This window comes from Tripterygium wilfordii, chromosome 2, assembly GCF_013401445.1.
Source record: "Tripterygium wilfordii isolate XIE 37 chromosome 2, ASM1340144v1, whole genome shotgun sequence".
Lineage (NCBI taxonomy): Eukaryota > Viridiplantae > Streptophyta > Magnoliopsida > Celastrales > Celastraceae > Tripterygium > Tripterygium wilfordii.
In genome coordinates this window covers 930,274-956,566 of record NC_052233.1, presented here as the reverse complement: position 1 = coordinate 956,566, position 26,293 = coordinate 930,274, and the positions used below count along the sequence as shown (strand labels likewise).

Here is a 26,293-nt window from a genome sequence, read left to right as displayed (position 1 = left end):
TTTCCTGAGGGAAGATGTGGAAAAAGAATGTAAAACTAAAAGTAGATAAATGAAACAGTAATGTGTCACGTATACAAGAATGTACTTGAGAGCATGACCGTCTGTATATTGTTATTTTTCTGGCATAAAATCTGGATGTCTTCTTTTAAATGTTTGTTTGCTGACACACACACTCGAAACAACCACCACCCAAAAATAGAAAACTTCGAAGAGAGAGAAAGAAAGATATGAGCTATTTTAGTGATAATTTCCTCTCAAAAACCATGTTAAGTCTGATTTTTTTTTGAAAATGACATTAGAATTTAGCGGTTAAAAATTAGGGTTTAGATTTAGTATTTAGAATTTAGAATTAGTGTTTAGTGTTTAGGGTTTGTCAAAAAAGTTAGGGTTTAGGGGTTTAGATTTAGGGTTTAGGATTTATGGTTTAGAGTGGTTTAGGGCTTACCAAAAAAGTTTGGGGTTTAGGGTTTTGGGTTTGATTTCGTATTTAGGGTTTAGGATTAATGTTTAGGGTTTAGAGCTATTTAGGATTTAGAGTTTAGAATTTAAGATCTAGAATTTTTTTATAAAATCTATTATTTTCTACCATTATGAACACTAAAATATTTAATAACAGATTTTAATTTAATATTTAACATAATTTTGGCAGTGAACTGTAGCTAAGAATTAGAAGAGCCTCCTATCTCAAAAAAAAAAATAATGAAATGGTTTAGTCCGAGGGTTGTATCAACCAGTCTTTTTCCATAGCAATTATTTGGTTTATTTGAAAAGAAATAAAAAGTAGGATATTCAACAATGGTAAAATTAAGGTAGATCTCTTTTTTTTATGAAATTGCTTTATTTGGTTTAAATTTTGGTGTTTTGGTTCTCGTTGATGTGAGGCAAAGTTTTTACCAGTACAAAGTTGCATTACAAGTAACGCACAGGAAAGTTCTTAAATTTTTATGGTACTGACTACTGAGTAATAAATAATCTATTAACAAATATCCCCAAAACATGTAGACAAGTTAAGATTAAATGCAGAACGGGAGCATACATTATATTTAAGTATTTAACAAAATCTTATACTGAATTACCATCGGATCCGGTGGTGATATGGTTGAGTTCTACAGAGAGGCCACCAAGTTACCCACCCACTGAGTTGAGTGGACATATCAACAGATTTAACTTCAACGCAATCAGTAATTTGGAGAATCCCCAACATGAAATTAAATATTATAACTTGACCACATCAAGGAGTACTTACATGGAAAAGCACGAAGACCAGAACCAATAGGTCAATTTTTGTTTTCCTGACAAAACAATAATTTACAGTGTAGTTTCATACACACGAACCGCTAAAAAGGGTCGAATAATTTCAAGCATTCAAGAGGTAACTTCAAAAATAGGCCAAAGGCATCATTTAGCACTCGCAACCAGTTGATCTTGGCTGATTGTTGGTAGCAACATCAATGGTGTCAGGTAGGTAACTTCAAAAGAAAACAGGAAAGAGATTATTTCGGGCTTGTTCAAAACAATATAAACATGCCTAATTTATAAACAAAAATGGAACTCCAGCTACATCATGCCCAGTGCAAGGTTATTCTTAGGACAAGTACAACAGGAAATGTCTAATTTCTGATAGAAAAATCTAATATGATAATTGAAATTGAGCTGATAAAGACGGATAAGTAACTAAAATGAATCGATGCACAATTGGCCTTTCTAGTCCTATAAGCTTTGCCTCTCCTACAATGATTGCAATGTACATTGATCCAATGGGTGTGAGAGAGAGGCTGTAACCTTGAAAGAGCGGAAAAAATCATTGTAGGAGAGGCTCACTCAAGCGCTAATGTTGTGTCCCATGAAATTTTTTCAATGGTAGCCTACCGTGTTGTGTGTACAGTTATTAGAGATGAAAAACAATGAATGATAAAAAAAAAATGCCCAGTTGCATGCATCTTTACAGACCAAAAAAATCAAGCAATAGCTTAGCAACATTTTCGACCATCCAATCCCAATGGAAACAACTGGCCAGAGTAGTTGATGCTACTAACCAATAATAGAATTATGCACATGCTACCATGCAGATGAAGTGGGGTAATAGAACTTACATCTCTTCTTCTTCACCACTCTTTAGGGCATTCTTCGCTATGCACTGAAAAGCTTCTTCCACATTAATGCCTTCCTTGGCAGAGGTCTCAAAGTACGGAATATTTCCTTTGGAGGCACACCAAGCTCGAGCTTTTTTCTCCGAAACCTGAAAGGTTCAAAAGATTTTTAAATGATCAGAAAATTTATAAGTGTGTGGATGCACACGGTGTGTGGCTGTGTCTATGTTTGTCTTAGAATGCACAGAATTATGCATGTCTCGTTTTATCCCCAAGTTTTGATTGAAGTTACAGGACAAGCCCTGTGGTTGCAGGATTCAACCTGCAGACCTTTACCCCTCGGTGGCATACTGGGGAAGGTACTACTGTGCCAGGGTCAGACAGCTTGATGGTGTGTGTAGATGAATATCTTTAAGTGTGAGCATGAGGACGCTTCAGAGCGAGAGAGATGGGTTGGGGGAGTCAGAAGGGAGGTAGAAATAGGGAGAGGAAGTTAGAACAAAGGTCGAGGAATTACGTACCACTCTACTGTTTCCTCCATCAACATCAACTTTGTTTCCTAAAACAACAAATGGAAAGTTTTCTGGATCTGAGGGACTTGCCTGCAAAATCAGTTATCATTAGAACTCAAATATTTTCTTTAATACTACCATTTGAAAAGAACTTGTTGCATTTTGTAAAAAAATTTGGCAAAGCTCGTATAGGAGAATAATGCATGCCTGAATAAGAAATTCTTGCCTCCAGTTGTTAAGGTTGTCAAATGACTTCATTGAATTGACGTCATAAACAAGAACACAACAATCAGCACCACGATAGAAAGCAACACCTAAACTTTGGAATCTTTCCTGGCCAGCTGTATCCCAAATCTGAAACAAACATAACAGAGTTACTGAATCTTTTGGCACCTAGGCCCAAACGAATATCTTTCCCTAGAAAAGAAATAAAAAATGTAATTGAGATGAATTTAGCATCATATGCCATATACATACTCTTTGCAGACTCTATGGTCATGTATGCTAAGACCAAAGCCAAATGTGTGGTCATTTGTTGGCAAGAAAAATGGAAAGCACTACCACACCTACAAGAATTCTTTCGAGTTTATGCACAGCCACACCAATATCCTACAAGAACTCTTTCGAGTCTACGCACTGCCACACTAATATTCTACAAGAATTCTTTTAAGTCCACGCACTGCCACACCAAAATCTCTATGTTGTACATGAACAAAACATCTTTGCCAATTTTTTGGATCTTATATTCAATTGATAGTACCCCCTGCTCTTGATCAATAGTCTAGTTTCTTATCCTATCATTCCATATGTTGACAAACGTCCAACACAACAAACTTATTTCCGCTACACTCATTCTTTAAGGGTCTGACTAATGTATAAATTTTTTTAAATAAAAAAAAACCACCTGCGGTCGCCGGTCATGATAAATGCATTACTTTTTCAAATTGCTTCCTCAGTAGCTTCACCATACTCTAGCCCTATCTAAGTTCTATAGTTTAAACTAGTAAATCAACATATCCAAACAAGAATATAGAAAGACTATTAAACAATAATAAAAACAAATATGGAAGCCATTCAACTCAACAGCTTCAATTGACTAGGAATGCAAAGGCATCCAAATTCCAAACTAAGGCGGTGAAGCTCAGCCAAGTAGTACTATAAGATCATGCTTATTTTAGTGGGAAATTTTGACTCTAACAACTAATGAGTCTACAACTAACCTGCAAAGTAAAGAGCCTATCTTCGAATTGAACTTCCTTGGTCAAGAAATCTGCTCCAATAGTTGCCTTGTACTGATTGCTAAACTTCTTACTTACATATCTGAAAGCAAGATGTCAAGGCAGATATACCAAAAGCATTCTACTGCAAATAGTTGCATCTAGTAGTATTTTATTAACATCGAGTGTAGTACCAGTTGTTGTTACAATAGTCACAAATAAAAAGGATACTGATTCATCAAAGATGTCTTTCCAACCCTGAAAATCACACAAAAACAAATATTTCCAAAATTAAACAATTCTACTAGACAAATAATCAAGAGATAAGACAATCAAGATAATAGCATCTCTCCTTATATAGATTTAAATTTTAAATTGTTGCTCTTCTTCCTCTGCCATTTCAATCTCAAGATGTGTTTTGTTCCAGATAGTCTAACCATAACCATAACCATAACCATCAAAGTTCATTATTGGATTAAAAAACACTAATCTGATAATCAACATGAATCAAGATCGATTAAAACTATTAAACTTACGAATCGATCTGAAACCCTAAAAACTGCAGTTCATAGCTCTCGATCATAATTATATACATACACACAGAAACACATGCCCAAACATACAACAGAATTTACAAACATGACTGACCCGCTATCACCGAGGATGATAACCTTCAAGAGGGTTCTTCTACGGGAAGGCATGGTTCTCGATTTGATTGTTGGTCGTACGGAGTACGGACAGTAGCTCGACGGGATCTACGTCGGAGTTCGAAGATGATAGAGAGAATTTAGAAGGGTTTGCCTTTACTTTGGATTCTCTGCGGATTCTAAACTGGTCGGACCTTTGTAGTCCTCTTTTCTCTCTGAACACTGTTCAGCCGTGGAAAAGCTGGACTGACCTGTAATTTGAGTAATTTTTCAATTCTCTCTTCATATTTAGAGAAATATAAAGAGGACATGTGGGTGACCATTGGCATTGTGAAAGCCAATCAATGATAATGGCTGTTTTTTGTCAGCTGTCCCTACTTCCTAATCATATATTGCTCAATCAGTCAATTGCTGTATAATTTTATTCTTAATTAATTACTTGCTTCAGTTAATCAGTATGCAAAAGAATATACCTAAAAGATGCACCATTAAAATTTAAAAGTGTTATATTGTGTCTGTTTTAAAAGTGTTATATTGTGTCTGTTTGAACGTACTGTGAACTGCTGTAAGGTCTAAAATTATGGTTCTGTGAGGTTAGTTCAAATGCGAAACTGTTTGACATATCACTTTTAAAACTGTGATGCGGTGTTGTGAGGTGCGTTTGGAGTATCTAAATTACGATTATATTAGATGACTAATAATATTAATATAAAATCACTTAACATTTACATTGTACATTAATCTAAAATAAAATAATTGACCTAATTTGATTACGTGGGACAATTCAACATATAATGTTGCGTTTCACTATCAATTAACAAATTTTTTTGACTGATGCCTATATATATATTTTTAATATATGGGTAAAGGAAGACATATTTTTTGGAAGTACCGTTGGAAAATATGGTTCACATTAGAATCGAACATTGGGTATACATATATCTAACCAAATCGATTGTCAATCGAACCACCTCTCGTTGGTGGATAATGGAAGAAGTAAGGAACAATAAAGACATAAATAAGACAACTTTGGTGCTTGAAAACAATTGCTCAACAATTTTGGAGTCAAAATTTTACGTCTGTTGGTCAAATTAAATGTCATATCCCTTATTTTTATTTTTATTTTTATTTTTATCCAAATAATGTCACATCATTATCTGCTCATATATGTTATTTTTTTACTTTATTAAAAAAATAATTTTGTATCATATAAGCGATCGCATGAGAATAAGTAGGGGAATCAACCATTGGTTTAGTGGTTAAGAATTCCCATAGGTGGTTTAGTCATTAGTGTATGGAAGTAACATGTCATAATTAATAATCACATTAGTTCACATAAAAATAATAATAATAAAAAGATTTTAAATTAGTAAAAATATATTTTCTCTGGAGCAGTGAATTTCCTAGTTTATAGGAGGCGAGAGGCTGGCAGCGGAGAACCGTTTGTTTGATGAGAGAGCTTATTACCATGCAACTTTCTATTCTCTTCTTCCTCTCCGAGAATCATACTTGCTCTTATCCGACAGGTACGTACGCATTTTCTCTCATGAGAAACGTCAATTTAGGTTAAAAGATCTAACAAATGATTGCAGAGCTTCAAATTGTTTTTATTTTCATGGTTAATCTCAACAATGTAGATTATGATTATTGAATTTGGAAATGATTGTGATTAAGCAGGGGAAACCAGGGTCATCGGCAATTGGAGGACGGGCGGGGTACGCCCGGCACATTTTAACGAGAATCTCAGTCGGGAAATAATCGGATGGCACAAGCCCCGCCGCCAACTGATTCTCCTCCGTCTCCAACTCCACCGTCGTCGTCGTCGTCGTCATCAAATTCATCATCTTCGTCACCTCCTCCACAATCCTCACCACCACCGTCACCGTCATCACCGCCTCCGTCTCCATCCCCTCCACCTGCATCTCCTCCACCTAAATCTTCTCCTCCACCTACCTCCTCCCCGCCTCCACCGGACGAGTCCAAATCACCACCGTCAAAAAATTCAGATTCTCCACCTCCTCCTCAATCTTCCTCTTCCTCCCCGCCACCACCTTCTCCTCCGCCTCCATCTCAGAACGGCGACAATGGAGGAAACAACAACAACAACAAAAGCTCTCCACCGCCTCCGCCTCCATTGTCCAAGTCCTCCGGTAATTCGACACCGCCACCGCCACGATCACTGAGTCCTTCCTCACGCGGCTCATCATCACATTCTTCGCCGTCAAATGACGGAGGCAGCAGCGGAAGTTCAGTGAATGCACCCGTGATAATAGGACTCGTGGTTGCGGCAGGCTTTCTGCTGGTACTGCTTTTGGCCGTCTTATGCTGCGTTTGCTGCAAAAAGAAAAAGAAGAAGGCTCCCCAACATGACCAAATGCCCTACTACGCCAATGCTTCTCTCCATAAAGGTATGGTTATGAACAATTTTTTGAAGTATATATAGGTGTAATGTCAAAAAGAAAAACAAAACAAAGAGAGCGTAGGTGTAAATGTTTAATGTATATAGGTATTAAGAAATAAGTTCTGGTTGGGAGGATGATGTTGAATGTACTTGAGAGGTCGCAAGTTCAATTTTCATACCCGTTTCAACGGGGTGGTTGACGACTCGAGTGGTCCTTCAAAGGGAATGAGACTGCTCAAGAATTTCAATTTCATTTATCTCGTAACTTTGATCATTGACTAAATATAACTTTGATAATTGACTAAATATAAATGAAAGAATTAAGAAAAGAAAATCTAAACAAAAAAGAAAAGAAGAAAGAATGAATAAATGAAATCTTACTTGGTCTTTATTGAGAACTTGAGTAAAGGGTAGGATGTTCGTTTCAACGTGGTGGGGTTGATGATCCGAGTTTAAAGCCCGCTCAGCTTAGTTGTCCGATGGACACTGTGCTCGAGAATTTTCAGGTGCTAAAAAAAAATTGACGACCTGAGTTTAAAACTAGCGATTGTGTGTGTTTGCGGTTCGAAGTTTAGAGTTGGTTCAGCTGTCCAATGAACATGTTGGTTGACGAAATTTTCGTTATCAAAAAATATAGATATTAATTTATTTTATTTTTCAAAAATTCGTTGATTTCCTTCTTTCTTAAAAATGACTGCGAATCAGCAGAAATACGTTGGGAAAAAAAGTTTCAATTCTCGTTTATTCGGGTATTGATCATAAATGGATTTGTGCAGGCGGGGAGTACTACAACAACGGTTCACATCTTCATCAAAATTGGCACAATTCGCCACCACAACATACAGGCCAAGTCAATTTACCCTCACCTCCAGGCGCTGCAGGTGGAGGCTGGCACATGTCTCCACCGCCGCCGCCGCCAGCACAAGTAAGCAGCGACATGAGTTCCGATTTCTCCGGAGCGGGTGGTCCAGTCTTGCCTCCTCCTCACCCATCCATGGCACTGGGGTACAGCCAGAGTACCTTCACCTATGAAGAGTTGGCAGCAGCGACAGGCGGATTTTCTCAGGCTAACATTCTGGGGCAAGGAGGGTTTGGATACGTCCACAAAGGTGTGCTGCCGAATGGGAAGGAAATAGCGGTGAAGAGTCTGAAATCTGGTAGTGGACAAGGGGAGCGTGAATTTCAGGCTGAAGTTGAGATTATTAGCCGAGTACATCACCGTCATCTTGTGTCCCTTGTTGGGTATTGCATTGCAGGAGGCCAAAGGATGTTGGTTTATGAATTTATCCCCAATGGCACCCTTGAATTCCATCTTCGTGGTATGTTTCAAACCACATTTTCTTCTATATTAATATCAATGTCTATCATTATAATTAGATTTTGCATTGATTTCATTGTCAAATATGCAGGCAAAGGGCGCCCACCATTGGAATGGTCAAGCAGGGTTCAAATTGCTCTTGGATCTGCCAAAGGACTTGCATACCTGCACGAAGATTGTAAGTCAATTTTCGGAAAATCTCTCATCTCTTTGCATGAATATGAATAATTGCAATTAAGGTTTAGATTGGAATTGTGTGACAGTGTCAGTAAATTTATTGGAACAGGTCACCCTCGCATTATCCATAGGGACATTAAAGGTTCAAATATTCTTATTGATTCGAGTTTTGAGGCTAAGGTATGTGCGCCATTCTCATTTAGGACGGCATTTTGTTTAACACAAAAGATAAAACTGCTGTTTATTCGGATTGTTAAGTTTGTTTGTTTGAGCTAATTTGTGTTGAATTACAAAATTCAGGTGGCTGACTTCGGGTTGGCTAAGCTATCTTCGGACAACTTTACTCATGTGTCAACTCGGGTCATGGGAACATTTGGGTAGTAGAAATTATATAAAGCACATTTCATTTTACAACTGGTCTTAATATTGAATTTGATGTGAAGTATTATATCTATATTGGTTCATTGCATTGCTTTTGAAGCAGCATATTTCCCAAATTGAAACAAAGCCACAAGATGGGTATATAATATTTTAATCAAATCTGTAAATGCAGGTACTTGGCTCCTGAGTATGCATCCAGTGGCAAGCTAACAGACAAATCTGATGTTTTCTCCTTTGGTGTCATGCTTTTGGAACTAATTACTGGACGACGCCCTGTTGATCCCACTGGAGAGATGGAGGATAGCTTGGTGGATTGGGTGAGGACCAATAATTTCTTTGCCGCTTTGATTTGGTAGTTTATGCTTTTCATAATCTTCTAAAATGGCCAAACAAGTTACAGTACTAAAGAAGTTCAAAAATTTCCATTTACAGGCTAGACCTTTATGTTTGCATGCCTTGGAGGTTGGAAGCTTTGATGAAGTGGCTGATCCTTCTCTGGAAGGTAACTATGATCAGCATGAGATGGCTCGTATGGTGGCATGTGCTTCTGCTTCCATTAGGCATTCAGCGAGGAGGCGGCCAAAGATGAGTCAGGTACCATTAATATGTGTTTAAACGTCGTCCTAGGAACAATGAAGTTTTGATTACATTATCACATTCAGTTTTTCATAAAATATTTAAGGCCATACTCAATTTTGTGGATGATCTGTGCTGTTAGAAAATGATCACATATTTCTTGGAGATGTAAACTGATAAATGCATCAATTAGTGATGAAAATTTTAACAAAATATATGCGTTTGCAACATAGATTGTACGAGCACTGGAAGGTGAGGCGCAACTGGAGGACTTAAATGATGGAACAAAACCTGGGCAAAGTTCAGTTTTCAGCTCAAGCACTGGCAGCTCTGAATATGACAATAGCACGTATAGCTCAGACATGAAGAAATTCAGGAAGATGGCACTAATGGACAGCCAGGAATACGCCAGTAGTGAATTTGGGCATACAAGTGAGTATGGGCTTAATCCTTCCACCTCAAGCAGCAGTGACATAAGCAGGAGCAGAGCTGGAAGCCAGAGGCAAAGTCCCTGAGCAAGTTCAAGCCTCCAAAATAATTAAAAAGTAAACGGAACTATGTGGTTTGCAGTTTTGACGTCTAGACATCTAACGTCAGAATGCCAAACCGAGAATTCAGTTTTTCTGCTAAAAGTAACAAGCATCTCTGGTGATCCTTAGACAAGATATATTTGCTTCAAGAATGAATATTCCAGCTTCTAGGTGTGCTAGCTTGACCAGTATCCACAAAACAAGCAGGGAAGGAAAAGATGATTGGTGAAGGCACAAGTTGTAACCATCTTTCGTAACCGTATATGTTCACAAAGGAGTTGTCTGTAAACTGTGATATTTAGTAAATTTGTATCTCTGACTAAAATGATTATACAGTTATAATATATAATGATCCTATGTGCATTTATATAGAATTAGCTTGCACATTTGATATATGATAGACAGAGGAATATGTATTATCTTTTGACAATGTTACCTTGTCTGTGTATAGTCTATACCACTATGCACATCAAACTCTGGTATTGGCAATGTGACAGGAAGTTGTGTATAAGGTAAAGGACTCTTATGTTTCTTCAAATCATTCTGCTTTGCTGGTGTATATTCACAAGCGATCTGAAAGTCCTTTTCGACACCATAGACAAAGAAAGAAATGCGCGTAAAGCCAACTGAACTAGGATCCCTTCCAATTCTCATTGATTTCGAACATGGACACACCATCATAATCCTTTTTAACTTAGTAAAAGTCTTACAGCGGTTTGGTTAATTTGGAGTAAGCCAACAATGTGGTTTATAAATATGAGTCCAACCTCAAACACTTTAGCGTCGTTTGAAAGACAAAAGTTAGAGGTGAAAATAGTTGGTTTCGATCTCTCTTTTTTTTCTTTTCTTTTTTGACATGAATTTAACCGACCGATCAATCCATTATCGGTCAGTTTTTTAAAAGAAATATGTAATTTTTTATTAAAAAAAACCGACTAATCGATTCAGTTATATCGATAATTTTTGTACAACCCTAGAAAAAACCACGCAGACATTTTGATGATATGTCCTCTACATAAGCTGCGTAGGCATCTGGAAATCTCCTCTGAATCACATCGAAAGTTGCAGAGGAACATGAGCAGGACTAAAAATAGTAAGCTGAAGAAGATCTTCGTTAAAATAGGAATGAAAATCCAAGTTTATAGGAGATGACTTTGGCAGAGGATGCACGCCATACGCGGACTTCACGGTTCTCCGTTTCTTTGATGAAACAGTTAGCATTGCAACATGTCTTCTCGCCTTCTCCTTTGAGAATCAAAACTTACCCTTCTACGCGTACAGGTACTTTCTCTCTCTCAATCTCACAAATCAATTATTTGTTCTGCTTCGAATCTTCTCTTCTTCTTCTTCTTCTTCCGCTTTTCAAGCTTACTACAACAACAATGTAGATGAACTGTGAATGTGTATGTCCATGTCTTTGGTGATTTTCGTGTTGAATTTGATCAATGTGATTAGGTGATCCCAGGGTCATTATCTACTGTGGAGGATCGGTGGGGCATGCCCGGCACATTTGGACGACAATCTTAGTCGGGAAATCCTAAACAGATGGCTCAAGCCCCGCCGCCTGATTCTCCCTCCTCTCCAACTCCACCTTCTCCATCATCGTCGGACGATTCATCACCACCACCACCATCTTCGTCACCCCCTCCGTCGTCTCCGCCACCGCCTTCAAAATCTTCACCACCACCTGACTCCTCCCCTCCTCCCCCGGACAAGTCCCAATCCTCACCACCACCACCACCAAATAATTCAGATTCTCCACCTCCTCCTCCTTCCAATTCCTCCCCACCTCCTCCTAAAGGCAACAACAACAATAACAATAACAATAACGACAATCCATCACCGCCTCCACCGTCCAAGTCGTCCCGTCATTCGCCACCACCACCGCGATCACTCTCACCTCCCTCACATGGATCGTCATCAAATAATGGAGACAGTAAGGGAAGTTCGGTAAATCAACCCGTTCTAATCGGAGTCCTGGTCGGGGCAGGTGTACTGTTCATTCTTATGGTGGTTCTCTGCTGCGTGTGCAGTAAAAAGAAAAAGAAGCCGCCCAAGCATGATCAGATGCCGTACTACGTGAATCAATCACATCATCATAACGGTATTCAAACTTCTCTAATCTAATACATAAAAATAAATAAATAAATAAATTATTTCTTATAATTTGTTATTTTACATTTAACCTTGCTTGTTTCAGAAAATTTTAAGATTGCTTTCGGTAAAATGAATTTAAAAATTGTTATGTAAACATGTAGTATTGTCTCACAAATCCAATAATATATTTTTTTTGTTTAGAACAAAAGCAAAATTCATCGTGATCGAAATATCATATGTTTTGAGTTTATATCCGACCATCTAAAATTGTTATTTTTTTTTAATATTGAATTTTATTTTTATTTCGAACAAAAAAAATACATGATTGAATTCACTTACAATGTTACCTACACATTTATAATTCTTTTTAAAAATAAATTTTTTTATCTCAAAATGTTATCATACATTACAATAGGCACCGACCACTCTTGTCATTGTTGAAATTGACCAAAACATCCAAAACAGTGGGTCAAAATTAAAAAAAAAGCCTAAAAATAAAGAGAAATTTTATCAAGTGTTATTAGGACATTCCATAAATGATTCAAGCTTGAAAAAATTCTATTAGAATCCGTATTTTAACCAGTGTTATCACACATGACGTGTTGTGCTGAATAATCATTTTCTTAAGAGCATTGGTCATAAGACGCAAAATATATACAGTTTTGGTTATTTTTTCTAATGTGCAGGTGGGGATCAATATTATAATAACTGGCACGACTCACCACACCAGCGTACTGACCAATTTTCTGGTTTAACTCCACCTCCTGGTGCCGGCCATGGAGGGTGGCATATGTCGCCTCCACCACCGCCACCAGGGCCGGTTAGTAGTGATATGAGTTCCAATTACTCTGGAGCACACGGTCCGGTCTTGCCTCCACCACACCCATCGGTGGCACTTGGGTTCAGCCAGAGCAGCTTCACCTACGACGAGTTAGCGGCTGCAACTGGAGGATTTTCTCAGGCTAATCTGTTGGGGCAGGGAGGGTTTGGATATGTACACAAAGGTGTATTGCCAAATGGGAAGGAAATTGCAGTGAAGAGTCTGAAATCGGGTAGTGGACAAGGGGAGCGTGAATTTCAGGCTGAAGTTGATATTATTAGTCGAGTTCATCATCGCCACCTTGTGTCCCTTGTTGGGTATTGCATTGCAGGAAGTCAAAGGATGTTGGTTTATGAATTTGTTCCCAATGGCACCCTTGAATTCCACCTTCATGGTATATACGCTTATCTTACATTAATTTCCTTCATATATAGATACACAAACAGTATCATCCATTACTACTAGAGTTGAATGGATTTCTCAAATCTACAGGGAAGGGAGGCCAACAAATGGACTGGTCCAGTAGAATCAAGATCGCCCTTGGATCTGCCAAAGGACTTGCTTACTTGCATGAAGATTGTAAGTCATTCCCTAAATATATCACCAATATTTTATCCTAAATATGTTTGTACAGAAACTGTCTTAAAAGTGCAGACTTAAAATGCGGATTGACCATTGAATCTCTAGATTTTGTAAACTTGTCGGACCCAAAGCAATTGGCTCACTTGTCATTTCACTCTTCTAACACTCTCAAAAGTTATCCGTATTTTAAGTCCGCACTTTAGAGATGCACACAGAAGAATTCTTATATGTTTGCACATGTTAACGCATTTGAAACATGCAGGCCACCCAAAAATCATCCACAGGGACATTAAGGCTTCAAACATCCTTATTGATACAACTTTTGAGGCAAAAGTATGTGTACCATTCTCAGTTAGCATTACTTTCAATCTAGCTTGCATAAAACAGTAGTTTGGATTCTTAATTAGGTCTCTTACTTGAGTTAACTTATGATTTTGAACTACAAAAATTCAGGTGGCAGATTTTGGGTTGGCTAAACTATCTTCAGACAACTTCACTCATGTGTCAACTCGCGTCATGGGAACATTTGGGTACTGAAAGAAGAACTAAGCATTTATTTACCTTTAACTGAATTTAAGAATTGATTTTGTTGTGCAGTGTACTCATGTTTATCTCTAGCTTTATAGCATTATGTGTGAGATTTTAATCAAAACTGCAAATGCAGGTACATGGCTCCTGAATATGCATCGAGTGGCAAGTTGACAGACAAATCTGATGTTTTCTCCTTCGGTGTCATGCTTTTGGAACTAATCACAGGACGACGCCCAGTTGATCCCACCGGAGAGATGGAGGACAGCTTGGTGGACTGGGTGAGGATCAGTAGCCTTTTCATTGCTTTTCTATACACTTAGAAAAATGGATTTAATTACGAATTCAAGTACCAAATGTTCACAATTTTGCTGTATTCATAATGTACAGGCGAGACCTTTATGTTTGAGTGCATTAGAGACTGGAAACTATGATGAATTGGCAGATCCTTTCATGGAAGGGAATTATGTTGAACATGAGATGGCTCGTATGGTGGCATGTGCTGCTGCGTCCATTAGGCATTCAGCGAGGAGACGCCCAAAGATGAGCCAGGTACAATATGCAGTCCTATGAATGGTTTATATATATATATATATGATGCCATTTTGACATCACATTGTAAGTATAACTCTAGACCTTTGTGGAGAGAAATCTAACAAAGTATCGATACATATTTGCCGCACAGATTCTACGTGCACTAGAAGGTGATGTTCAACTAGAGGACTTGAATGAAGGGATGAAACCTGGCCAAAGTAGCATTTTCAGCAGCCCAACTACTGGCAGTTCTGACTATGATAATAGCTCATACAGCACAGACATGAGGAAATTCAGGAAGATGACACTGGAAAGCCAAGAGTATACCAGCAGCGAATTAGGCCACACGGGCGAATACGGGGTCAAGGCTTCTGCATCAAGCGGTGAAATGAACAGGGGAAGCCGAAGGCAGAGTCCTTGACTGAGCCTCCAAAATAAGTGAAAAGCAATCAGAATGAGTACGGATTCCGGTTTCAATATTTTCTGGGAAGCAGAGAAATGGTATTTTTCTGGTAATTAAGAGTAACAAGCATTCTTTGGTGGTAGTTAACAGGATCGATATATTTGCTTCAAGAACAGCAAAGGAGATGATTTGCTCCAGTTTTTTTAGGGCTTCTAGCTTGAACAGTGTCCACAACAAAGGCATGATTTGTAACATGACAGTTTTCTTCTTGTATAACCATGCATGTTTTCACTGATGGAGTTGTTTGTTAACTTCGATATTTGGAGTAAATTTGTTCATTCTTAATTATAATTCTTATAATATATTATAATCAGGTTGTATGTAGAACTTTTTTTTTTTTGAGAAGAAAATTCATTAAATCAACCCACAGGTACATCACAGTGGCGCTCCTTGTCAACCAAGGAAACAGCCTCATGAGGACAACCATTCCTCCAAATTGTTTTCCTACTACCAGTCTTAGCTAAACGAGCTAACAAATGAGCTACAGAGTTACATTCTCGTGGTACATGCTGACATTGTGTAATCCCCAACCGATCTAAGAGAGACTTCGCCTCTAGAGCAAAATGACCAAGCCTAGAGTCTAGGTAATCATCCGCCATTAGAATCTCCACCACATTAGTTGAATCAATCTCCAAACAAAAGCCACGATGACCCTCATTCAACAGACATCTAAGAGAGCAAATGACTGCTAACAGTTCAGCGAACGTCGGATCAACTCTCCCATGCATTCTCTCAGACAAGCACAAAATGGGGTCCCCACAATGGTTTCTAAGGACTGCTCCTGCACCAACCTCATCCGAACCCATAAAAATAGCCCCATCTACATTCAACTTATACTTCCCATATTCAGGGGCCACCCATTTATTACTCCGAATGACTGGACTGCCAACCAAGGTAGTAGATTGTCCCTCTCGGCTACTAGATATTCCGCCCGTCAGAAACTCATTAGAGAAAAGCCGCACCTTCGATACAAGATCACCTATATCAGCTCTTTTTCCTTCGTGAATAGTAGAATTTCTGACCCCCCAAAGCAACCAAATAACAGTCGCGAAGATGGTCTGAACAGTGCTTGAACCTGACTGCAGAACCTTTGCCATCCAATCAATAAACTGAAGCCCACGCCCTAGCTCATAAGCTTCACAAGGGTGAAGTTTTGTCCATAGCTGGTCAGCAATAACACACCTCCTAAACACATGCTCCACATCTTCTACTGAGTTACCGCAGCTAAGACAATAAGAATGGTTACCCACATGCCGCCTTAACAGATTTTGATTTGTGGGCAAAGCATTGTTTGCAGCAGACCAAATCAAGTGCCTAATTTTTGTTGGAACTTTCATCTCCCACAATTTTAACCATGGTATACCCAGACCACTACCACTAGATGAGGGCGCAAAGGACTCCTGAGACTTCCAATTCATTACTTGATGATAAGCACTTTTGACAGTGTAATGCCCACGGGACTCCCAATGCCATATCATAACATTCTCTTCTACTTCTACAGGCAAAGGTATAGACATTATTGTATCTGGAGTCCTTTGCGCCCTCATCTAGTGGTAGTGGTCTGGGTATACCATGGTTAAAATTGTGGGAGATGAAAGTTCCAACAAAAATTAGGCACTTGATTTGGTCTGCTGCAAACAATGCTTTGCCCACAAATCAAAATCTGTTAAGGCGGCATGTGGGTAACCATTCTTATTGTCTTAGCTGCGGTAACTCAGTAGAAGATGTGGAGCATGTGTTTAGGAGGTGTGTTATTGCTGACCAGCTATGGACAAAACAGGTTGTATGTAGAACTAGATAACACATGTTTATTAGACAAATTATTATTGTCTTCTCTGCATATATTGTTTTTTGCAACCGGAGGTGAAGCCAGGATTACTTGAACAGAAGCTTGATATCTTCTTCTGTTTTCAAACAAAATAGAAGAGAGAGAGAATGATTGGGTAGGCTTCAATTCTATTTTTGTGGTTTCCAACCATAAAAACTTAATTAGAACCTAAACAATTGAAAAATAACTCAATCTCTCATTAATATATATATACCAATTTGTGATTTTGCCTATATTTGCAAGTTGCTACATGAAATATGTTGAAAGATATATGTTAAATTGTTCTCGAATATTGTAAACATGACTCATGAAAGTTGCCTTAGTTGAGTATTTAATTTGGTGGTACCCAAGTTTGAGTACTTAATCCCGCTTAATTAACAAAAAGAAAAGAAAAGAAGAGAGGAGAGGGATTGAATAACAACCAAAATAACTCGTCATGGCTTAAAGTCTGCATGATTTTGTTTTTAAAAGGGTGCTCTTGAATGAGAGGGATTGGCTAGCTAGCAATCGTGGCAAACATGGTTTTGTCCTTAAAAATGTCCTCTCGTGGTTGAAAGAGATTGAATCTTTGCACGGTTTTTGTCTTTAAAAATGTCATCTCGGTTCAAAGAGATTGAATCTTTACATGATTTTCTATTTAAAAAAAAAAAAATCCTCTTGATTGAAATGGACTAATCTTTACTTAGCTTACATAGTTATACGGTTATACCTAACCAATATGAGATATATAAGTCTTTAAGATAAGAATCTATAAAAACCTCAATGATAGTCTCTCAACAAAAAAAATCCTTTTGAATTCCAACTCAAAATGAAAGATTAACCAACTCACAATCTCACATAGCCAGTGAAAAATTTACCTCTCAAAAGAAGCCATAATGCACATCTTAACTGAGAGTGTATTTAATTAAGCGAACACAGATCTACCGGCGGGTGCGAAAACAGCTAAGACGTGGCAATTTCCAATTAGTTTATATCATCGGTCCCTGCAATTACTGGGTGTACCTCTCCTCACGGGATCTCAGCGAGTCTTGTATTTTCCCTTCCCTTGCTCGATAGAGGAGAGCGAACATCTTCCAAATTCCGTCTAGAGACTCAGAGAGAGACTGTGCATTTAATTTCTCATTTGATTTTGTAGTAGTCGTATCTCATACAGAGATGGCTCAGCCTCTGCTCAAGAAGGACGATGATCGCGACGAAGAAGGTATTTCTCTCTTGCTGCATCGATTTGCACGTTATGCCCTTGATTCATTTCATTTCAATCGCAAGATTTGATTCCGTAGTTGAATTCGTGTTTAATGTACAAATCCTAGCTTACCAGTATCAGATCAGTGCTTGAGTACTAGATCTGTGTCCTTCGGGCCGTTAGAGTTTATCCGACATGATCTGTGTGCGATTAGATAGTACATTTTCAAGGAGATGTGGTTTAATTTTGTTGATTTGGTTGTATTTTTTAGTTGATCCAATCTCTACTCGTGCTTGGTTGTAGGTTTCTGTCTGGTATATGTTTTTAGCACTTAAATCGCAATGTAGTTTGTGAACTCCTTGTTAGCATTCTCAAAAGTCTAGTTGATCTGATGTGGATTGTTGAGGGATTTACATCATGTGGCGGTGGTTCTTAAATTTCGTTATGTTTGGCTGCTTATTCTGGTAGTACCTTTTATTGCTCTGATATTCATGTTAGTTTTGTTACTGGAATCAGAAGAAGTGTGGTTATGGTCTTGCAATGTAGATTTTTTGGAAATGTGAAATGCTTACTTAATTTTGATTTCTCTAACTATATAAATGGGGTAGCTTGTCTTGATGTTTGTTTGTGGAAGTTTCTGGAATTTACTATATTGATTATTGAAGATGCACCATCGTCCTCAACTGTGTTCATTTTTTATCCCATACAGTTGAATACTCTCCATTTATGGGGATTGAAAAGGGTGCTGTTCTTCAAGAGGCTAGGGTTTTCAATGACCCGCAACTTGATGCAAGAAGATGCTCTCAGGTCTTTTTATTTGCACAAGCTGAATTTCTGGGTGCATATCGGCTTTTTATTCATTGTGTGATAGCTGATCATATTTCTTGATGCTATTTGCAGGTCATTACAAAGCTTCTCTATTTGCTGAACCAAGGAGAAACATTCACCAAGGTTAGTCTTTTCCTTTCCTGTGGAGAGATCTTGGTTCATATTTATTATTTAATTTATAGAACGTAAGATCCATTTGATGTTATTGTTGCGTGGTACACAGGAATATCCAATTTATTTTTTCTGTTTTACATTTGTGGGTTGGAATGAAAATGTAGTCTGAACAATGATCATTAATTCTGTTGTCTTCCTTGTTATAGATAGAAGCAACAGAAGTTTTCTTTGCAGTGACCAAGCTTTTTCAGTCAAGAGATATAGGTTTGAGGAGAATGGTCTATTTGATGATAAAGGAGCTTTCTCCATCTGCCGATGAGGTTATATGCTTGAATTTTATATTTTCTAAATTTTTTAGCATTTTCCTCTGTCATTTGGGGGAAGGATAGATGCTGAATGTATGCATTCTGTTCCAATGAAGGTTATTATTGTGACAAGCTCCCTGATGAAGGACATGAATAGCAAGACTGATATGTATCGGGCAAATGCTATTCGCGTGCTTTGTCGGATAACTGATGGAACCCTTCTCACTCAAATTGAGCGATACTTGAAGCAGGCTATTGTTGATAAGAATCCTGTTGTTGCTAGTGCAGCCTTAATCAGTGGGATCCATTTACTCCAGGTCCTTGTTTTTCGGCCTCAGTATTGTGTTATTCTCTTTGATTTTCCTTTTATGCACTCCTCATTTATCAAAAACTCATATAGCAGTTTTGTTAAATATTGACAGACAAACCCTGAGATTGTCAAAAGGTGGAGTAATGAAGTTCAGGAAGCTGTACAGTCAAGGGCTGCCCTTGTACAATTTCATGCTCTAGCCTTGCTGCATCAGGTATGTCGTATTGCTGAGATGGATATGTTTGGGGTTGCATGGAGTAGATGGTTTGGTTTTCATCCAATCTGTAACAAGATTCAATTTATTTATGTTAAAAAGCATTCTATTTTATTTTTCTTGAAAAGCATTCTTATAAGATGCTCAAGATAAATGGAGAAATGTAATGAACCTTGTTCAGTTGCCATTAAAATTTGTTTGTGCGGATGTGTATTTAGTTTAAATTGCAATACCATAGTCTGCATTTAACCAATGGTGTTTATCCCAAACAAACACTGATGCAAGACTCTGTTTTTGGTTCTACATTTCACAGGATTACATCGGATGCTATATTTAGTTATTTACTGTGGCGAGTTGCATTTAGAAAATCACTGTGGCTAGTGTTTTTTTTCTTTTTTTTTTTTTGAATAGAAAAAATTTATTAAAGCATCAAGGGGGTGCAACCCAGACAGATTACAAGGGGGAAATATTCAACAGATCAAATATATTACCAGCAAAAGCAGAGCCCCAAAATATAAGGCATTCAAACCAGTTTACTAAGAAGGAGTCAATGGAGGATTCATGGTTGTTGAAGACTCTGTTATTCCTCTCCAACCACAACATCCGCATCACAGACATAGGAATTATTTGAATAAAGTTTCTCTGCTTTTTGCCCATGCCGATAGCCTTCCAAGCCAAAAGTTCCATGTCCACTGAAGAGTTAGAGACCCAAGAAATGCCCAGCAACATCAGAGCATTTGCCCAAATTTTAGAAGACCAAGGGCTGTGCAATAGAAGATGATTAATAGATTCCAAATCGGCTCTGCGGAGACTACATCTGTTCACCAAAGATACACCTCTCCTTTTCAAATTGTCCATAGTCAGAATTCTCCCCCAAACAAATCTCCCAGCAGAAAAAAAAAATACATTTAGGAGGAGCCTTTGATTTCCACAGCCACTGCCAAGGGAATTGAGAGTTCCCAAGATGCAACTTATCTTTCAAAAGCTCCTTATGATAAGAACTCACAGAGAAACAGTTGTTTTTAGTTGCCTTCCAGCAGATTTTGTCATCAATAACCGGATTGATTTTTGCACAGTTGTTTCTAGTGCGTATGGCCATTGAACTAGACAATTAGTGATGACTAAGTTATGTGTTTCATAGTTGTTTTGGTCATATATGGAGACACTGTGGATTTGGCATTGTACTGAAAAATGTGTTAACAAACTTGCAGATACGACAAAATGATCGATTAGCTGTAAGCAAGTTAGTTACCAGTTTGACAAGGGGAACTGTTCGCTCACCTTTGGCTCAATGTCTTTTGATACGTTATACCAGTCAGGTTCGTATATTGTGGGGAAATGTAATGTTTGGTGAAGGAATTTCATTTGGGGAATCTATTGTTATAAGTTTGCCTTTTTCGCCTCTCAAAAAAAAAGTTTGCCTTTTTCGTATTTGCAGGTTATTCGTGAGTCAGCCCCAAATACACAAACAGGCGATCGCCCCTTTTATGATTATCTTGAAGGTTGTTTGCGCCATAAGGCAGAGATGGTGATTTTTGAGGCTGCAAGAGCAATTACTGAGCTCAGTGGTGTGACAAGCCGTGAGTTGACTCCAGCTATTACGGTTCTCCAGCTATTTTTAAGTTCTTCCAAGCCAGTACTGAGATTTGCAGCTGTCCGCACTTTGAACAAGGTTGATTTCTTTTGTTATATACCTCCAGTAGCTGTGCTTATTATCGTTGATTAATAAAATATTATCTCATTCCATGGGAAAACAATTTACTTTCTTAATTTTGTAAGAATTGCAACACCTTTGATATTTTTAGATGTGGCAATGAAATTTCAGGAGACAAATCTGCCGTTGTTTATCTACGGAAAATGGAACTTGCTAGTCTTTTTATCTGCTTTAAAAAAAATGTAAGATGTAAATATATTTGGTTGGTGAAAGTATAATCTCGTTTGTGTGAAAATCCTATGGAAAAGTGAAACTGCAGAAAATAGTTTTCGAAACAGAAAATTTAAGTTGAAAACTGATATAAAAAAAGATCTCCAACGAACGATCTTCAATGATTCCCACTTACTATATGTTCAAATTTTCTTGCAGGTGGCTATGACTCATCCAATGGCTGTCACTAACTGCAACATTGATATGGAGAGTCTGATCTCAGACCAAAACAGAAGCATTGCCACTCTTGCAATCACCACACTTCTGAAGACTGGAAATGAATCAAGTGTCGAGCGCCTGATGAAGCAGATAACAAATTTCATGTCTGATATTGCAGATGAGTTTAAAATTGTTGTTGTGGATGCCATTAGATCATTATGTTTGAAGTTCCCTCTGAAGTACAGATCTCTGTGAGTGATATATCTTCTTTGCAATTGTACCTTCGTGGAGTTTTAGGCTTTTGGCATGCTCTATTAAGTGAACATTTCACTCTTGTATTTTCTAATGTAATACTTTTCTGTTCCTTCACTGCTTTCAGGATGAACTTCCTAAGCAACATTCTGAGGGAAGAAGGTGGGTTTGATTACAAGAAGGCGATCGTGGATTCCATTGTGATTTTAATAAGAGATATCCCAGAAGCTAAAGAAAGTGGGTTGCTTCATTTGTGCGAGTTTATTGAAGATTGTGAATTCACCTATCTTTCCACTCAGGTGGTATATTCAATTTTTTTACTTCATTTTGTTGATCTATCTATTTTATGGACTCTAACTTTGATGAAGTCTTTGTTTTTCCTGTATTATTAGATACTTCATTTTCTGGGGATTGAAGGGCCAAAAACCTCAGATCCTAGCAAATATATACGATATATCTATAACCGTGTGCATCTTGAGAATGCGACTGTTCGTGCCTGTGCCGTAAGCACATTGGCAAGGTTTGGAGCTGTCGTTGATACTTTGAAGGTAATAATGTTTCTTACTTTTGCTTTTACCCTTTCCCCTCGTCAATGAGGCAGAATTTTAGGGAGTTAATCTTTACTGATGTGATTTAAAATTTACTCTCCATCCAGCCTCGCATATTTGTTCTGCTGAAACGCTGTCTCTATGATGGTGATGACGAGGTGAGTATCAGTATTATGTTTGTCAATTTATGATATTGGAATAGTTGTACTGTTGAATGTACTCATAGAAACACATTGATATTCATTGCATTGTTCTAGGTATCTGTCTGTTTCTTGATTTACCTTGATGTATGATATGTATTCTTTTGAGTTTGATTTTACAATCTTTGGCCCGTAAAATATGTAATTTTGACGTACTAGATACCTATTTCCTTTGCTTGTGTGCTTCTTACTCAAATCCTAACCGGTCAAGACCCATTTGAAGCTAGGTTCTTGCAGGTGGAAGCACCTTTTCATCATATAAAAGATGTTATTTTGATAGATATCATAAAATAGCTCTTTGTGGGTGTTAGTTACGACTTAGAAGTACTTTGAATTAAGGATTTAACTAGTTGGGAATTGGGATATTCAAAGCTCATTCGGATGAATTCTTTTTAGGTTCTTTTGCTGTAGAATAAAGTGTGAAAATTAGTTAGGCTAATTGAACTTGTTAATGGGCGAATTTGTCTATATTTACTCATTTATAATGCCTGCATCAACAATCAATATACAAATGTGGATATCAAACAGTATTTAATATTGTCGCAATAGTCCGTTTTATCCAACTGGCCCTATAAGTGTATTGTATTTAAGTGTTTGCATCTGCCCATACACTCTCAGGTTCGTGATAGGGCAACACTTTATCTCAATACACTTGGCGGTGATGGTTCAGTTGTAGAAACTGACAAAGATGTAAAAGATTTTCTATTTGGGTCATTAGATGTCCCACTTCTCAACCTGGAAACAACTTTGAAAAATTATGTAAGTTTTCTATGGTTATCCCTGCCCGTCATGCATTTGATGTGGTCATGGTCAATTGGTCATTGTCTTATGCATACAATGTATATAGGAACCATCTGAAGAACCATTTGACATAGCTTCTGTGCCAAAGGAGGTTAAGTCGCAGCCACTTGCTGAGAAGAAAGCCCCAGGCAAAAAACCTACTGGTCTTGGTGCTCCATCTACTGGCCCTGTATCTACAGTTGATGCTTATGAAAAGCTTTTATCCTCAATTCCAGAATTTGCAGAGTTTGGGAAGCTTTTCAAGGTTCTGCAACCAGATTTCTTATGGGACATTGCCTTAGAGTGATATTTTATTATTGCAATACCTTTTTGGGCATTGCTAATAAATTGTTGATCCTTGTTCTTACAGTCCTCGGCCCCTGTGGAGCTTACTGAAGCAGAAACTGAATATGCTGTTAATGTAGTTAAGCACATCTTTGATAGGCACGTAGTGTTCCAGTACAACTGCACCAACACAATTCCAGAGCAATTACTAGAAAACGTAATAACCAATTCCTGAAAACAGTGAACTTATATATTTCATGGGATGGTCCCTGAAAGTCTGTGTCTGGTGCCAGGTCACTGTTATTGTTGATGCTTCAGAAGCTGAGGAGTTCTTGGAATTCGCAACCAGGCCTCTGAGGTCTCTTCCTTTTGATTCTCCTGGACAGACCTTTGTGGCATTTGAGAAGCCGGAGGGAGAACCTACTGTTGGAAAATTTTCAAATATGTTGAGGTTCATTGTAAAGGAGGTATATTTGATCTCTTCTTTCTGTTAGTTCGACATAACATCCATTGCTCTTTATGTTCCTCACTTTCTTATCTCCCTTCATTCTTTTCGGTAAGCCGTAAGGGGGGTTGCTGATGGCTGAGTTGTTATTTCTGCCTATAATATAAGTCTAATTTTTACGAGGCTTTGAAAATATAGAAAATAACTACCTCTAAACGACCTATCACTGAGGTGAGCATGATTCTGCTGCTACAAGGTTTGCAGGAAGTTTTATCTGAAAGCTGCTGAGTTTTCAGTTCTTTTTCATTGTTTCTCACCAGGTTGATCCAACTACTGGTGAGGCGGAGGAGGATGGCGTGGAAGATGAATACCAGTTGGAGGACCTTGAGGTTGTTGCAGCAGATTATATGATTAAAGTGGGGGTATCCAATTTCAGGAATGCGTGGGAAAGCATGGGCCCAGATTTTGAACGCATAGATGAATATGGACTTGGTCCCAGGGAGAGCTTGGCTGAATCTGTGAATGCTGTAATCAACCTTCTAGGCATGCAGCCATGTGAGGTAAAATTGTTTTCTGTGCTCATATTCCTGATTATGGGACATTTTAATGACATGAGTCATGCACAATTGCACACACAACTACCTTATGTTCTGATGAACATAATGAATTGAAAAGTGAGACTTTGAGGGCCTAAAGCTAACCTAGCCGGGAAAAGAAATATAGAGGGGAATGTAGCTTAATTAGTAGAGGATCATACTTTGATAAGAAAATGTTGCCACCACTAAAAGACATCTACTTCCTAATCTGTTCTTTGTTTGTACTACTCTGCAGTCCTGTGGGGAAAAAACTTTATGTTTTCACAATCCAAAGCATACATTTGTATGTTACAGATGTAGTATATATTTGCACAGCCTTCTGAAGAGCCAATATCAATTATTTACTTGATTGTTTTTTGATGTCCAGGGCACAGAGGCAGTCCCACAAAATTCTAGGTCGCACACATGTCTACTGTCTGGTTTGTACATAGGCAGTGTGAGGGTTCTTGTGCGTTTGCAATTTGGAATCGATGGCCAAAAGGAGGTTGCCATGAAATTGGTTGTTAGATCGGAAGATGAAAGTGTCAGTGATGCCATCCACGAGATTGTTGCAAGCGGCTAGTTGGTCAATATAGTAAGGATTTTTTTACCCCCTTTGAAAGGCCCCTTGACCGGAATAGGCCTGTTGAGGATTCCTTTACAGTCATTTGAGCTTCCTGATACTATGTTTGACGATAAATATTCTTTGTATTATGCTCATCAAGTCAAGGTTCATAGGAGTTTTGTTTTTCTTTTTTCCTCCCCTCTCCCTTTCCCAACAACTTCTTTATAGGAGAGAAAAGTATAGGATCTGTCCAGCTTTATTGATTTACTATTCGCTTGTATGAGCTAGAGTTGATAAATGATGCGTTCTTTCTCATCCAATTTTGCCATTAGAAAGTATAAAAAAAAAAAAAAAAGACTTTTAATGTTGTTCTTTTACGGTTTTATCCTCATTTTTTTCTTACGTTGGGACACGCAAGTAATCCTCCTACCTGTAGAAACCGTCTTTTGATTCTTCGATTTTCGAGGGAATCAAAATATGTCTGACTATGGTTTTAAAGCCCTTTTACTCCATGATTGTCTCTGTATTGCTTATTAAAAGAGCCAATGTCATAAATTATCAGTTTTGGATTTTAAAAATGTGACAAAAGGTTCTTCCTGAAGATTTATAGAGCAGCAACGGGTTGGGTGGACTGGAGATAACTGAACAAGAGCTGATTAACAAATTAGGAGCGCAGTAACACAGCTGTGCAAAAGAGTCATAACTACAATATCCTCGATAGAGTATGACTCCAAAAATCTACTTAAGCTGGATGCACATATTTTTTCTCATAGCCTGAGCTAAGTATATCTCAACTAACCAATACCCGTACCGCAAAACAGATTCTTCACTTCTTAAACTTCAGCTGGAAAATCTAATTAGAGATAACCATACAAAGAACCCTAGGGTTCCCAAAAAAATAATAC

The 26,293-nt window shown here is 38.0% G+C and overlaps 4 protein-coding genes across 5 annotated transcripts; 3 read left to right on the top strand and 1 right to left on the bottom strand.

The window, feature by feature from the left end:
• Positions 1-1,185: 1,185 nt before the first annotated feature.
• Positions 1,186-4,712, bottom strand: LOC120006924 (ras-related protein Rab7-like). The gene is made up of 7 exons (XM_038857053.1): positions 4,468-4,712; positions 4,051-4,077; positions 3,823-3,922; positions 2,810-2,956; positions 2,612-2,692; positions 2,094-2,239; positions 1,186-1,469 (listed from the first exon to the last, which is right to left on the bottom strand). Exons 1-7 carry the CDS (start codon positions 4,518-4,520, stop codon positions 1,403-1,405), a joined length of 621 nt encoding a protein of 206 aa, XP_038712981.1. The 5' UTR covers positions 4,521-4,712; the 3' UTR covers positions 1,186-1,402.
• Positions 4,713-5,904: 1,192 nt separating this feature from the next.
• Positions 5,905-10,221, top strand: LOC120007748 (proline-rich receptor-like protein kinase PERK7). Of its 2 annotated transcripts, XM_038858163.1 has the most exons (9): positions 5,905-5,992; positions 6,144-6,874; positions 7,644-8,186; positions 8,277-8,363; positions 8,472-8,542; positions 8,663-8,739; positions 8,916-9,060; positions 9,176-9,337; positions 9,553-10,221. In XM_038858163.1, exons 2-9 carry the CDS (start codon positions 6,229-6,231, stop codon positions 9,832-9,834), a joined length of 2,013 nt encoding a protein of 670 aa, XP_038714091.1. In that variant the 5' UTR covers positions 5,905-5,992; positions 6,144-6,228; the 3' UTR covers positions 9,835-10,221. The 2 variants fall into 2 exon arrangements, with proteins under 2 accessions (XP_038714091.1, XP_038714101.1); XM_038858173.1 differs by lacking the exon at positions 5,905-5,992 and having other exon boundaries at positions 6,047-6,874.
• A 588-nt stretch (positions 10,222-10,809) lies between these two features.
• Positions 10,810-15,113, top strand: LOC120007758 (putative proline-rich receptor-like protein kinase PERK6). Its single transcript, XM_038858186.1, has 8 exons — positions 10,810-11,953; positions 12,633-13,160; positions 13,259-13,345; positions 13,611-13,681; positions 13,802-13,878; positions 14,013-14,157; positions 14,267-14,428; positions 14,562-15,113. The coding sequence occupies exons 1-8, from the start codon at positions 11,395-11,397 to the stop codon at positions 14,829-14,831; spliced, it is 1,899 nt and encodes a 632-aa protein (XP_038714114.1). The 5' UTR covers positions 10,810-11,394; the 3' UTR covers positions 14,832-15,113.
• Positions 15,114-17,646: 2,533 nt separating this feature from the next.
• LOC120014927 (coatomer subunit gamma) lies at positions 17,647-25,716 on the top strand. The gene is made up of 18 exons (XM_038867062.1): positions 17,647-17,902; positions 18,594-18,691; positions 18,785-18,835; positions 19,033-19,146; positions 19,248-19,448; positions 19,554-19,655; positions 20,867-20,974; positions 21,094-21,327; positions 21,739-21,989; positions 22,118-22,289; positions 22,383-22,538; positions 22,646-22,696; positions 23,357-23,497; positions 23,586-23,783; positions 23,889-24,020; positions 24,097-24,270; positions 24,569-24,808; positions 25,212-25,716. Exons 1-18 carry the CDS (start codon positions 17,857-17,859, stop codon positions 25,404-25,406), a joined length of 2,664 nt encoding a protein of 887 aa, XP_038722990.1. The 5' UTR covers positions 17,647-17,856; the 3' UTR covers positions 25,407-25,716.
• Positions 25,717-26,293: the final 577 nt, after the last annotated feature.